We start from the raw sequence: 15,073 nt of genomic DNA, 5'->3' as shown, positions 1-15,073 counted from the left end.
TGATAAACATGATATGAAATCCTGACTCTAACCTTTTGTTCAGTTGTAGATGTCGCAATTGCTAATAATTTCTCACAATTGCGGCACTGACAGCCTAGGGGAAACATCGCAAATGCGACAGTGGGTTCGCGAATGCAAATCATGTTCCCATCGCAAATGCGAACTTACCTAACCAGCCCAGACTTCGCAAGTGCGAACCAGGCATTTCAATTGCGACACCTGAGACCCCCATCTATGTTTGCAATTGTGATCTTGGTGCTCACATTTGTCACATCAGAGCACCAGCACACTGGCAAATCCTGTTTTCACTCCAAACCTTCCAAAACATATCTGAAACTCATCGGAGCCCTAGGGGTTCCAAACTAAATATCCAGACTAGTCTAAAGCATCATATGAGCTCGCTCGCACAATCAAAACACAAAAATACCATCTAAAACTACAAATTGGACATTAAAACTCATGAATTTCAAAGAAAAGTTCAAGAACTTATAGAATTGCAACCAAGCGTCCGAATACTACCAAATCAACTCCAAATGACACCAAATTTTGCAGACAATTTCTAAATATCATAACGGCACTATTCCAAGTCCTGAAAACTAAATTTCGAACTCGATAGCCAAAATTCAACCTACGGTCAAACTTCTAAACCTCAAATTGCCAATTTCCGACAAAACAACAAAAATCAACCTACGGGCCTCTGTATTCGATTCCTTGCATACACTCAAGTCCAAAATCATGATACGAACCCATCAGAGCCATCAAAATACCGTTCTGGGGTCATTTTTACAAAATTCAAGGTTGGTCAACATAATCAGCGTTGGCTTCTAAGCCAAAAATCAAAGGGTCTAAATAAACCTGAGTCTTTCTCGGAACGAAACCAATCAACCCCGTAAGTCATAAAGTCAAAATTATACATGTGTGAAGTATCCAAATGGGGAAATGATGTACAATAACACAAAATGACCGGTCGGGTCGTTACATCTCTCTTAAAACAAACATTCATTCTCGAATATGCATAGAGACATACCTGAGATGACGAAAAGTAAGGATAAACTTTGCATGTCATGCTCGGTCTCTCAGGTCGACTCCTTGACCGTATGACCCCACTATTAAACCTTCAATGAAGAAATGTTCTTTGATCTAAACTTCTGAACCTGTTTGTCCAAGATAGCCACCGGCTCCTCAACACGAGTCAAATCCTTATCCAATTGGACTGAGCTGAAATCCAATACATAGGATGGATCACCATAATACTTTCGGAGCATAGAAACATGGAAAATTGTGTGAACTGTTGATAAGCTGGGCGACAATGCAAGCTTGTAGACCGCATCACCAGCTCTCTCAATGATATCAAAAGGACCAATATACCTAGGGCTCAACTTGCCCTTCTTCCTGAACCTTATCACACCCTTCAAAGGTGAAACCAGGAGCAAAACTCTCTCTCCAACCATGAATCCTATATCACGAACCCTCTGATCAACATAACTCTTCTGCCTAGACTGTGTTGTACGAAGCCGATCTTGAATTTACTTGACCTTTCTCCAAGCCATCCCATACCAAATCCATGCCCAACAACCTAGACTCACCCGGATCAAACCAACCAACTAGAGAACAGCACCGTCTCCTATATAGGGCCTCATAAGTAGCCATTTGAATACTCGGTTGGTAGTTGTTGTTGTAGGCAAACTCTGCAAGAGGGAAGAACTGATCCCATGAACCCCCGAAATCCATAATGCAAGCACGTAGCATATCCTCAAAAATCTGAATTGTACGCTCGGACTGCCCGTCCATCTAGGGTGAAATATTGTACTCAACTCAATCCGTGTGCCTAACTCATGCTGCACGACTCTCCAGAAATGCGATGTGAACTGTGTGCCTCAATCAAAGATTATGGACACCGATACACCATGGAGATGAACAATCTCACGGATATAGATATGAGTCAGCTACTCTAAAGTATAAGTAGTCACCACTGGAATGAAATGAACCTGTCCACAATCACTCATATTGCGTCAAATTTCTTCAAAGTCCCTGGGAGCCAAACAACGAAGTCCATGGTAACATGCTCCCACTCCCACTTGGGAATCTCAAGTCCCTAAAGCAAACCGCCCGGTCTTTGATGCTTGTACTTCACCTACTAGCAGTTTAGGCACCGAGCCACATACTCTACTATATCTTTCATCATTCTCTTTTACCAATAGTGCTGCCTCAAATCCTAATTACATCTTAGCGGTACCCGGATGAATGGAGTACCACGAACTTTGGGCCTCCTCAAGGATCAACTCACGTAACCGATCTACATTGGGCACATATATATGGTCATACATCTGCAAAACTCTGTCATCTCTGATAGAAACCTCCTTAGCATCATCGTGCTATGTCGTGTCCTTAAGGACAAGCAAATGGGGGTCGTCAAACTGACGCTCTCTAATGCATTCATATAAAAAAGACTGAGAAACCACGCAAGTAAGAATTCGGCTGGGTTCGAAACATCCAATCTAACAAACCGATTGGCCAAGGTGCATTCGAATTGGTTTATCGATAAATTGAATCGATTATTTGTTATCAGTTTATCGATTTATCGATTTCGATTTCGAAATTTTCCTTATCGAATTATCGATTTCGATTTCGATTTTGTCCTCTTCGGTTATCGGTTTTTCGATAAACCGATAAGATATACTAAAAGGACAAAAAAATTTACCCTTATTCTATAATACTTTTTCCTTTACCCTAAATCCCTAACCCTATTATTTCCTCTACCACATTTAAGGAATGATCATATTTAAAGCTCAAGGGAATGAAGTTCAAATTAATGGAAAATAGAATTAGTCGTATGATGTATTTTGATTTGTTTTTTATACCGTTGGAGTGTTGGTGGCATACATTTGATCCCTCATTTTAGTTTCATTGCATGTGCTTGTTGACACAATTTTTATGTTATAAACGGTGCTCGTCTTATTTTAGCTTCTTTTTGTCCATATTAGTTAGGCGTGTTTATAGTGATATACTTTCCGTGGAATCCCACAAATATTCTTATTAGTGTAATCGATAACCGAATAGATAAGCCCAAAAATCGATAAATCGAAATCGAAAAAATTGAAACCTTATTAAAACAATAACGATAAGCATATTTACAAATTAATAATCGATAAGGGTCAAAATAGAATCGATAAATCGAATGCACACCCCTAGGCCTGAACATCCATGGCTGGTGGCCTCTCTGTTGCCGGTAGATATGCCAACGCGAATTGATGTTACTCATTTGTTCTTGACAAAGAACAAGTGATTAGTATCAGTTCCGTTTAAATCAAGATGTCCAATGTTATTTCGAGTTTAGTCGGTAAGTTTTCTTTATTTTTCTGTCCATTTTGTTATTTCACCTCCTACTCCTCTTCTTTCTCTTCTCATTTTTCATGAAGTAGACCGAAAATTGACCAAGGTTCTGAACCTAGGTTTCTTTTTCTGGATTGATTCATATCTACATTGGTTCAGGCTACTTTTTAGTTTTCCTTTCAATTTTTAAACGTTGTTTTTGGTAAGATTATTTACTCGTCATGCTTAATTGTCACTTATGACTTTAAGTTTCTGATTTTTTTTCTAGTCGTATGATTAGTTTAATTAGATGTTGTTGATTGGGTAATATAGTAAATTCTAGCTCATTATTTGGTTTAAATCATTCATTTAGTTTAGATTTTGGTTTTGAAAACATCTAATTGGTTTCTTCTTCTGATTTTCATGAATTACCAAATGGATTTTCTGATTGGTTTTGGGCTTTGGGGTCATTTTTGACCATTTCCAAGGGAAGCCCAGAAATTTTGGTTTAAGTCTTGGGTCAGAATTGACCCTTGTGGTCTGATGTGGTAATTGAAAAAGTCTTAAAGAGTAGATTTGGAAATCTAGCTGAGAGAATCTCTCAAGTAACTACTTGAGAAACTTCCTAGAAGCTGCATAATATACTTACTTGACCAACAAGTCAGTAAATGAAGGACTAAGCAGCAAAACGGAAAATTTGAAAAGGACTAAAAATGAGATAACTAAACTCTTAAGGCTGCCCTAGTACTTTGCCTAAAAGGCATAGTTACTTGGGGTTCAATTCAGATGTTAGAGATTGGAGAGAGCTAAAAACTCCAAAAATAGAAAATAGCTAAAATTTCTGTAGAAAACACTATTCCATTGAGTTTTAGTTTTGTAATCTGAAATCCTCCTCTTCCTAAATCAATTGCCTGATTGTTTGGACTAAGAAATGGTTTGAGATTTAGTCATTGAGGTTGATTCACTGCTGTCATTACTGCTGATTCTCCCCTTTCTTATTTCATTTACTTCCAGGTATTCCCTGATTCTATAGAAGATGAGATGCAAGTATGAGAGCTGTAATTACATGAAGATTCCATGAATGAATGTTGTTTTTCCTTATCCATCAATTTTACCTATTCACTTAGAATTTCTGAAGTTAGTGATGTAGTGTAATAGTATTTATCTTGACCTGTTCATTTTAATATAGCAGTAGTGTAGTATTTCCAAGAAAATTCAATGCTGCATTTTTTTTATGAAAACAAGTGGTCTGATAGTTTGGTTGGTATGTAAGTAGTTCAGGACATTTGAGATCTTGTGTATATGGACTGTTATTTAAGCCATTTACACGTTTGGTTATGCATATATTCAGCCATGTGGTTAAACTCTTTTGTTTTGATCTCTAGCTTGTCATTTAGTGTTATTTGAGAATTAGAGTGCATTCAATTTAAAAGGGTGACTGCTTGCTTTTTGGGAGTACAATTTTATGATTATTGTCCTGATTGGTATCAACCTCTGGGGTACTCAAGATAATTGGATGTATACATTGGTTTGAGAATGAATTTTGGGTTTGCTTAGCTATGCAAAAGTTTCTGTGATGGGATAAAACTAAAAGTGCATGATTCATTGTGATACAGGTTTAAAATTATGACTATGCATGTTGTCCATGATTAGAATTCCATATACTGTTCACATAGATTAAGCCAAGGTCTTAAATAAAGTAACAGTCACACGGTGGCTTGAAAAGTTGGTTAATGGATTAATATCAAGCATGATGAACCAATGCATGTTTTGATTTGGGGATATTTGATCGAATTACTTGTCTATTATTCTATGTTAAAGTATTTGTAAATTTGGAAGTTGAATGGCAATTTGCCTAAAAGGCATAGTTACTTGGGGTTCAATTCAGATGTTAGAGATTGGAGAGAGCTAAAAAATCCAAAACTAGAAAATAGCTAAAATTTCTGTAGAAAACACTATTCCATTGAGTTTTAGTTTTGTAATCTGAAATCCTCCTCTTCCTAAATCAATTGCCTGATTGTTTGGACTAAGAAATGGTTTGAGATTTAGTCATTGAGGTTGGGTTTAGAGGTCTGCTGGTTTGACTGTGTGTTTGAAACTGATTTCTGGGCTGCAGTACTTCATTTTCTGGGTTTTGAAATTGTTTTGCTAGTTTGCTCTTTGTTACTGGAACCTGCTGTTGATTCCCTGTTGTCATTACTACTGATTCTCCCCTTTCTTATTTCATTTACTTTCAGGTATTCACTGATTCTATAGAAGATGAGATACAAGTATGAGAGTTGTAATTACATGAAGATTCCATGAATGAATGTTGTTTTTCCTTAACCATCAATGTTAGCTATTCACTTAGAATGTCTTAAGTTAGTGATGTAGTGTAATAGTATTTAGCCTGACCTGTTCATTTTAATATAGCAGTAGTGTAGTATTTCCTAGAAAATTCAATGCTGCTTTTATTTTTATGAAAACAAGTGTTCTGATAGTTTGGTTGGTATGTAAGTAGTTCAGGACATTTGAGATCTTGTGTATATGGACTGTTATTTAAGTCATCCACATGTTTGGTTATGCATATATTCAGCCATGTGGTTAACCTCTTTTGTTTTGATCTCTAGCTTGTCATTTAGTGTTATTTGAGAATTAGAGTACATTCAATTTAAAAGGGTGACTGCTTGCTTTTTGGGAGTACAATTTTATGATTATTGTCCTGATTGGTATCATTGGTTTGAGAATAATTGGATGTATGCATTGGTTTGAGAATGAATTTTGGGTTTGTTTAGATATGCAAAAGTTTCTGTGATGGGATAAAACCAAAAGTGCATGACTCATTGTGATACAGGTTTAAAATTATGACTAAGCATGTTGTCTATGATTAGAATTTCATATATTGTTTACATAGATTAAGCCAAGGTCTTAAATAAAGTAAGATTCACACGGTGGCTTGAAAAGTTGGTTTTCTTTATTGTAAAGGTAGAAAATATTTTCTCACAAGAAAAGAAAGTTATCTTTTTTTACCATTTTAAAAATTAAGTATACAAAAATGTATACTCTTTATATGAGATTAAGAAAATTATAAGTTGAGAAAATATATGTATCTTTACATAGATGTTTTAATGAAATAATAGTGTATGAATTTATTTTACATGGTACCACATGACCGTAATATTACGGTGTATAAAGTATATTAAAAATATGTAAAAAAATTAAGTAATTTAAAATATTTCTTAATTATGCGGGTAATTTATTAATTACCGGGTAACGGGACATTACCTTATTACCTAATAAGTGGATAGAGATTAAACTTTCCCACCCCATCAGCACGTGGCAGCCCCCTCACCTTCTATTAATGACTCATTAGTCATTTACAAAGGTGTCACATTGTTAGAGAATACAATAAAATCTACACATACACCTCCTCACCTACATATCTCTCAAATCCCAGAATAGCTTCCCTATTTATTCCCCTTTCACCTAATTCTTCGTATTCGTCTTCATCTCCTTGATTCATACGTATATGGTAACATAAGCTTAGTGACATGATATTGTATTGTTTCAGCTCTTTTTGATTTTAAAAGGACACATTTTTTCTTGTGGTGTTTTGTGGAGTAGAAAATGTAAATGGAGGCTAGAGCTTCACAGAGCCTTCAGTTGTCATCATGGATTAATTCGGATAAGGTAGTAAGGGAACCCGGTGGTTGCTTGCGTTTCTCTGTGAAATGGAATGAAAAACTGACGCATCATACAGTCATATCCTACCATTTACAACTTAGAAAGGCTAATAGATGAGTAGCATTGAAGGTTTCATGTTCTTCTCATAATGTTCAAGGACTTGATGTAATCTTTCTCAGGAGAATTGGCTCAGGTATGTTAAGGCTATCACTTATTTCTTTTGGCATGATCCATACGATAAAAACGAAACGAGCAAATGCACAACTTTCATAAATGACTCTATTCATGGAAATACTAGGGGTGTCTATATTATTTTATCATCTGTTCACGGGTCTCAAAAATACGTAAGTTGGTAAAGTTTATTTCATGACATTAACCAGAGGTATAATGGTCTTATGACGTACCGAGAGATTTTATTAACGTATTTCATATACATTTCATGCATTTATACATGTTCATTTACCCATGACTCAAACGGAGTTATATACGCGTATATATATATATATATATATATATATATATATATATATATGTATATGGGATATGGGAAAAGGTTACGGCGTTATATACGTACCACCACCTAATCAACTGGTATACGTTAATGATTTTGTCCACAGTTGCCGAGATGATATGATGGGATGCCCTCAGAGGCTTGAAGATGTTATGAACACATGTACCTATGTACGACATGACATTCATACTCATATGCATGACACCATAAGTATTTCACAATTTATAGCGTTATCCGGACTTACAGGTTGAGTCCTTTACTCCATGTTTCTTCCATGCTCTTTATATATTTATTTACATGTCTTACATACTCAGTACATTATTCGTAATGACGTCCACTTGTTGGGGACACTGCATTCATGCCTGTAGGTATAGGTAATCAGTTTGACATGCCCTCATAGTAGAGGAGATTGGTATTCAGCGAAGGATCGGTAAGACTCCACCTTATTTGGAGTGCAGTAGTGTCTATAAGTCATCATGCCAGAGTTTTTCTATAGACTTATGGGTAGGCTGTACCCTGTCCCATTGATGTCAAATAATCTTAGAGGCTTTATAGACACAGTTTCATTTTGTACATTATGTCTGAGGCCTTGATGGCCCATATGTATTTATGTTCTAAGAGGAATGGATCAATGGTACGGTGTTGCCCAATTATAGTTGAATATTATGAGTTGTGGGCATGTTGGCCCATGATATTTACAAAGAGACAAAAAAAGTTACAAAGTGGTTCGCTCGGGCCAATGCGACACCGGGTGCCAGCCACGCCTCCCAAGGTTGGGGCCTGACAAAGTGGTATCAGAGCGGGTTGTTCTCCTTCGGAGAGGGGGAAGGGTTGACGACTTTTGGGCTAAAGAATGGTAACAATGAATGAAAGGTGCTTTCACAGGGTGATGGCGCTCAAAGTAAGGCAGAGCGGGACCGGGGCTTTGGAGCAGAAGCATCATCTGAGCATGTCGTGTCCGCAGCTATTGGTTCTGGAAAGAGGGTTTCTCCTTTGCGGAAACTCGGGATCGCATACACCAAGTGATTGTGCTTCGACCGGAGTAGGCTCTTTCAGGGCCAAAGGGACTGGATTAGCAGGTGTGCGTTCGGCCTTCGAAGAAGCCCAGCGGCTTCAATTTGTTGTGAGTTTTGGCACAGGTTTTTCGAGCTTTGCGCCTTCCCTTCCTTATTGAGTTTTCTTCTGCAGGCATTCAACAAGCTTAAGTCTGGGCTGCTTCATTGTGAAGTCAGGCTACAGAAAGCTCTGGACAAGGAGAGATCCCTGAGGCTCCTTTGTGATGAAAAGAAAGTTGAGCTAGTAGATCTACAGTGTGAGGTGGGCCGGAGCCTGAATTATGAGAACCACCTGAAGGAGCAGGTAGTTTTCTATCCCGGGTGAGTGTGCATTCTGCCTCCTAGCTCCCAGGGCTAATACATAGTTTATTTTAGTTGCAGAAAAAGACTGATGCCTTGGAGCGCCTTCGAGATGAAGTTGGCCGGACCAGGCGTGAGCATGATGAATTGAAAACTCTGGCCGAGGCTCAGGCTTTAGAGGGGAAGGAAGCTCTTGCCAAATTTCTGGCTTTTGAAGCTCAACTTTGCATAGCTAGTGACAATGCTTTGGTTCAGACAGAAATGATTGCAAAGCTCGAGTCTGAGCTTTTGAAAGTCAGGGCTGAGATCATTGACGATCGGGCAGAAGCTGCAATGAGTCGGACTAAAGCTGACCATGAGATGGCCATCTACTCAAAGAATGCTGCTGATGCTCAAGCTGAGTTGAGAAGGGTCCTCGACCGTGGAGGGAGGATTGAAGAGTATGCTCGTTGCATGTCTCTAAGAAAGACCCTCGAGGAGATCCGTGATAAGGGCTTCGCCCTCTCGGAAGAATTGGCTCGAGCAAGGGCGGATGAGCGTGACGCTCGGTTGCTTTTGCCCGATGCCGAGGACAGCGAGGATAAGACCGATAGGCCATAACCCCCAGGGGGAGGGCATAGATTTTGTCATTTGTATGTAGCATTTTCAGAGCATGTTTGTAGCTGGAGGTTGCGTTTCTTGCATGTGTATGAAAGAAAACCTAGCGGCTTTACTCCTTTAATATATTTTTCTGTCTTGATTTCGGCCAGGCGAGCTGGTTTGCGTGTTGGTGGGAATCGTCAGAGTAGAGATGTGGCCCCGGGGCTCATTGGACTAGCCCGTAGGCTCTTACGTTTTTTTTCTCTTACGCATAGTTAGGCCACCTATTTTGGGCTTAGTCCCCTAGTTGGGCATCGACTCGAGTGTATTTGACCTCCAAATGGCCAAATTTTAGGCTAGCGGCTTTTGGTCGATGCGATCTTTTAATGTAAGCTGGCGGTGATTGCTCTCACGCTTTGGTTCGAAGCGACCTTTTAATGTAAGCTGGCAACAATGATTCTCACGCTTTGGGTCGAAGTGACCTTTTAATGTAAGCTGGCGACAATGGCTCTCATGATTTGGGTTAAAGTGACCTTTTAATGTAAGCTGGCGACAATAGCTCTCACGCTTTGGGTCGAAGTGACTTTTTAATATAAGCTGGCGACAATGGCTCTTACGCTTTGCCCTTAGGCATGTATAGGTAACTATTTTGGGTCCGGTCTCCAAATCGGATTACGACTCAAGCTCATTTTGACCCTCAAGTTTTCAAATTTTAAGCTGGCAACAGTGGCTCTTACGCTTTTGGTCGATGCGACCTTTTAGTGTGTGTGGCCCTGAGGCTTATTAGGCTGGCGACAATGGCTATTATGCGCTTGGTCGATGTGACCTTCTATGTAGGCTTTATTTTCCTCTCGTTAAGGACTTTTAAAGTAAATTTTGCCTGACTCATCGTCGGTTCGGGAAGAACCTCGATTTCGAGTAACTTGCGGCGATGTTCGACTACCTTGGGAGGTTTGGCTCGGAGGCTGAGTAGCTCGAAACCTATGATTTGGTGCTGACATGATCGAAGCTCATTTTCCTATGTCGAGGGTAGCATGTTTAACTGGTTCTTTCCGAAGTTGATTCGGAGTAATTGAAGGCCTGTGTGGCTAGCGACAATGGCTCTTATGACTTGTAGAGACGGTCATGCGTCCCTAAGTCGCGTTACTTCGGCTGGTACAGTCGTGTGACCGGAGTCACTTATGTTTAGCAGGAGCCTTTGAGTCCCAAGTGAAGTAGTTTCGGCATCTATATCAAGGGTATGCCTTTTTAGGGGTCTTACACGTTAGATATGTAGCCTAAACTTTGGGATCGGGTCTATGCCTTTAGTGAGGTCTTACAAATTTTGCATGCCATTGAGGTCTTACAGTTTTAAGTGCCATTGAGGTCTTACAGTTTTCCTTGTCGTTGAGGTCTTACAGTTTTCCTTGTCGTTGAGGTCTTACAGTTTATCATGTCGTTGAGGTCTTATAGATTTTCATGCCATTGAGGTCTTACAGTTTTACATGTTGTTGAGGTCTTACAACTTTCCATGCTATTGAGGTCTTACAGTTTTTCATGCCATTGAGGTCTTACAGTTTTTCATGTCGTTGAGGTCTTACAGAATTTTAGACCATTGAGGTCTTACAATTTTTCATGCCATTGAGGACTTACAGATACGATTGTTGCCTTATGTAGGTCTTACGAGACCGAGTCTGCCCGCACGGGGTCTTATGGCCTCGAATTTTGATGAGTCAATGGAAATGGCACTTGACGGCAGTCCCCGAGTCGTCAAGAGTTTCTTGACTCGGGAGCATATTTTGCAAATTCTGCATTGCCTCATCGAGGGCTCATGATTTTGAGATCCTGACCTTGGGGTCGTGCAATTTTCTTTTGAGATTTTGACGTTAGAGTATTTGAGGTACTTTTGGAATTGGAGATGTTTAGCGGATTCCTCATTGCCTTATCTGAGGACTTACAATTTTGGAGTCCCGACTCGGAGGTCATTTAGGCGTTGAATTGTTGACGCCAGTTCCCGAGTGTTTGGGATGTTTTCGGCGGAGGAGTTGTTTTTGCGAAGGCACTGAGCATCTTTTGGAGCGTGAGATGCTTCGATAACAAATATTATTCAATTATTTGGTACAAACGTACACATTTTTGCCGTCAGGGGCCCGGCTATACGGACACGGTTCGTTAGACCATTTGGCGCGGTAAATCATTTTCCTATAGGGGCCCGATTCGGCGTTTCTTGGATTTTCTGAGAAGATGGCCTTCGGGGGGGAATTCCCCTCAGTGTTTTGAGTTTAATTTCCAAAGAAACCTCGTACACTTGTTGAATCTCCCTTAGGAAACATGCAGATGTTGGATCGTTAAAAACTTTACCGGTATAACCCTCTTCGGGACAAAAACTCGGTCGAAAGAAAAGAGTGCAACGGATGCTTTAAAACCTCAAGGTCTTTGAGCTGGGTTAACGTTCTAATTTCTTCGATCGGGCGCCTATGTAAGGGTTAGTCTGAAATACATAATAAAAAGGGAGATAGTTATACCTTAGTGTGAGACACGCCAGTGATGTTTTGAGCGTCGATATGTTCTAATCACTCGAGATAAGGACGTGGTATGGTCCTTTATTTTTTTAACTAGGCTTAATAGGAGGTGTGGATTGCTTACCCTTTTGGCTCTTTTGTAAGCGGAGGTATGGGTACCGGTGCCACGTCGTGCACCGCGAACATTTCCCTCGCCGCATGTTGTTCCTCGTAGACGGTTTTAATTCCATCCTTTGTTGGGAATTTCATCATTTGGTGGAGAGTGGATGGTACTACTCTTATGTAGTGTATCCACAGCCGTCCGAACAAGGCGTTATACCTCATCTCTTTCGATGACATGGAATTTGGCGTTTTGGGTCATGCCGGCCATGGTGACTGGGAGTATGATTTCTTCTTTTGTTGTTTCACTTGCCATGTTGAATCCGTTGAGGATTCGAGTGATGGGCATGATTTGGTCAAGCAGTCCGAGCTTCTCTACCACCCTCGACCTGATAATGTTGGTCAAGCTACCTGAATCCACGAATGCACGTTTTATTTGAAAAGAATTTACAAGGAAATAGATTACCAGCGCATCATTGTGAGGCTAAGACAAGGTCTCGGTGTCCTCTTCGCTAAAAGTGAGGGCGTCCTCGGGAATATATCCCCGGGTTTGTTTTTCTCTGGTGATGGATATTTTTGTCCTTCTCATTACGGGTTGCTGCGGGGCATCGAGCCTTCCAAGATCATATGAATGACATGTTGTGGCTCGTTTGCTTTATTCTTCTTGGCTTTCTCGGAACTGATTTTTTATCTCGATCGCTGAGGAATTCCCGTAGATGACCTTTGTTAAGTAGTTGAGCTACCTCTTCTCGGAGTTGGTGCCAATCCTCGGTCCTGTGGTTGTGTGTGTTGTGAAACTCGCACACTAAGTTGTGATTCCTTTGTGAAGGATCTGATTGTATAGACCTGGGCCATCTGGCGTCTCTGATTTTACTAATGGCGAACATGATGTCCGATACATCGATGTTGAAGTTGTATTCTGACAAGTGAGGTGCCCCCATCGGCCCTGCGCTCCTATGGAATTTGGCTCTGTTGGTGAGTCCCTGAGGGTCCTGTCCTCGATCTATCCTTCGATCATTGCACGGTGGGTTGCGCCTCGGGCATTCCTCCTGTCTTCGACGTATGGCTGATATCTTTCTTTGTTGGGTTTTGGCTCATTTTCCAGGAGCCTGCTTGGGTATACTAAGCCCGAGGGGGCTTCCAACTGGTCATCCTCGGCCCTAATTTCGATTGGTACTAGTTGTGGACGTCCAACCAGGTCACACCTGGATACTCGATAAAATTCTGTTTCAATTATTTTGAAGCCACCGAGCTTCATTCATTCAGACCTTGAGTGAAAGCCTGCACTGCATCAATTCTCCCTTTCCTTAATCTTGAAAACGTCGGATTTCCTTATTGCTACATCAATGGCACCGGCATGTGCCTTTATGAAGCAGTCTGCTAGCATGGCGAATGAGTCTATGGAGTTAGGAGCTAAGTTGTGATACCACATCATGGCCCCCTTCGAGAGTTTTTCCCCGAAATTTTTCAGAAATACGGACTCGATCTCGTCGTTCTTTATATCGTTGCCTTTTACCGCGCAAGTATAGGCAGGGATGTGTTCATTAGGGTCTGTGGTCCTGTTGTACTTTGGGATTTCCGGCATTCTAAACTTCTTTGGATGGGTTTCGGGGCTGCTTCCTCGGGGAATCGTATGAACTTCTTCGAATCCATACCTTTCAGGACCGGGGGTGCACCCGGAATTTGATCGACCCTAGAGTTATAGGTTTCGACATTTTTGTCAATGGCTTCAATCATCTTCTCACCCGACTCGATCCTCCTAGTGAGGTCCCCGAGCATTTTTATGATGGCAGGATTGGTCACCGACCCGTTATCGCTTGATCTCTCCGGTACCTGTTCAGCTGGGGGAGTTGTCCACAATGCTACCGTGTTGGGAGTTTTCTGGTGACTTTGCAACTGAGCAATAGCTAGATGTTGTGCCTGCAACATTTGAAAAATAAAATGAAAGCTAACCTCATGTTCTTCCCTGGTCGGGGTTTTCTGAGCTTCTTGTTTGATCTCCTTGACGCACGTTCCTGTTGGTATGTGAGCTTACATCGATGTGTTGGGCGTCGTGCGAGACCGCGTCCATGGGGATTGGTCCTGGCGCATTCCCAAGGTTTTGTGGTGGCACGCTAACACCCGGAACATCCACACCGTTATCCCCATGGTCCTCGAGATGGTTGTTTTTGCCTCCATTCACCGAGTTAGACATATTGACCTGAAATCGAAGATATTGGACAAGAAAAAATGTGAAAGATAACTTGCGTTGAGTGACGAAACCAGCAAGAAAATAATCACTATTATTTTTCTTGTCTCTTGACTAAGAACACAAGTTTTGAAGCTAGGGTTCTTGCACACACACTTGGGACTTGATGATTTGAAGCTTTTGGTGGAGATTTTCTTACCCATTTTTACTTATTTCTTCATTTCCTTGCTTTGTATTGAATATCTAAGTGTAGTGTATTTATTCCAACACTTGAATCATGTTTATAGGAATATTCATATATAAAAGTTGGATTAAATATCTATTTACCGCAAAAATGGTAATAACAATTAAATTTGTTGATGGGACTCTAAAAATACGTGAACTATTTTTATGCTAGTTTGTTAAGCACTCGATGCTAAATGTATGAGATCTAAGTATGAAATGGATTTAAGGAGGGAGCTATAATCAAACCGTTAGGTTAGTTACTCAGGGCCTCGAGCTTGTCGATCCGGAACCTCGAGGTCGATTTCGGGGCTCGGATTCGAGCTATCGCAAGTGATTAGGATAGGTCTAACAGATACAAAATAATCAACGAAGGCTCGTTATGGCCAATGATAAGCAATAAATGATGAACAAACAAAAGGATAAGAAATGAAAGCAATAACATCGAGAGAGTATATGAGAAAGCAAAGAGAATGTTTCTTATATTTCTTGTGGAGTAAGTGGAGCAACCAACCTTTACAAAGTGATAAGGATCCCCTTTATATAGGAGGAAAATCTCATCATAGTACAACAAGCATTAATGACAAAGATATGGAGATGAGACCACTATATGACATCTGGACTCAGGTCTTAGAGTAGCTTT

General features: G+C 40.4%; 2 protein-coding genes across 2 annotated transcripts; one reads left to right on the top strand and one right to left on the bottom strand.

Annotated features, from left to right (window-relative positions):
* Positions 1–1,109: 1,109 nt before the first annotated feature.
* On the bottom strand, positions 1,110–1,451 carry LOC138870522 (uncharacterized). Its single transcript, XM_070148334.1, has one exon. It carries the CDS (start codon positions 1,449–1,451, stop codon positions 1,110–1,112), a length of 342 nt encoding a protein of 113 aa, XP_070004435.1.
* A 5,473-nt stretch (positions 1,452–6,924) lies between these two features.
* LOC104240852 (uncharacterized) lies at positions 6,925–9,441 on the top strand. The gene is made up of 3 exons (XM_070148333.1): positions 6,925–6,981; positions 8,675–8,845; positions 8,923–9,441. The coding sequence occupies exons 1-3, from the start codon at positions 6,925–6,927 to the stop codon at positions 9,439–9,441; spliced, it is 747 nt and encodes a 248-aa protein (XP_070004434.1).
* The last annotated feature ends 5,632 nt before the right edge of the window (positions 9,442–15,073 follow it).

This window comes from Nicotiana sylvestris, chromosome 6 (assembly GCF_000393655.2).
Source record: "Nicotiana sylvestris chromosome 6, ASM39365v2, whole genome shotgun sequence".
NCBI classification, from domain to species: Eukaryota; Viridiplantae; Streptophyta; class Magnoliopsida; order Solanales; family Solanaceae; genus Nicotiana; species Nicotiana sylvestris.
The sequence above is the reverse complement of the archived record's forward strand: the minus strand, read 5'-3'. Positions and strand labels throughout refer to the sequence as shown.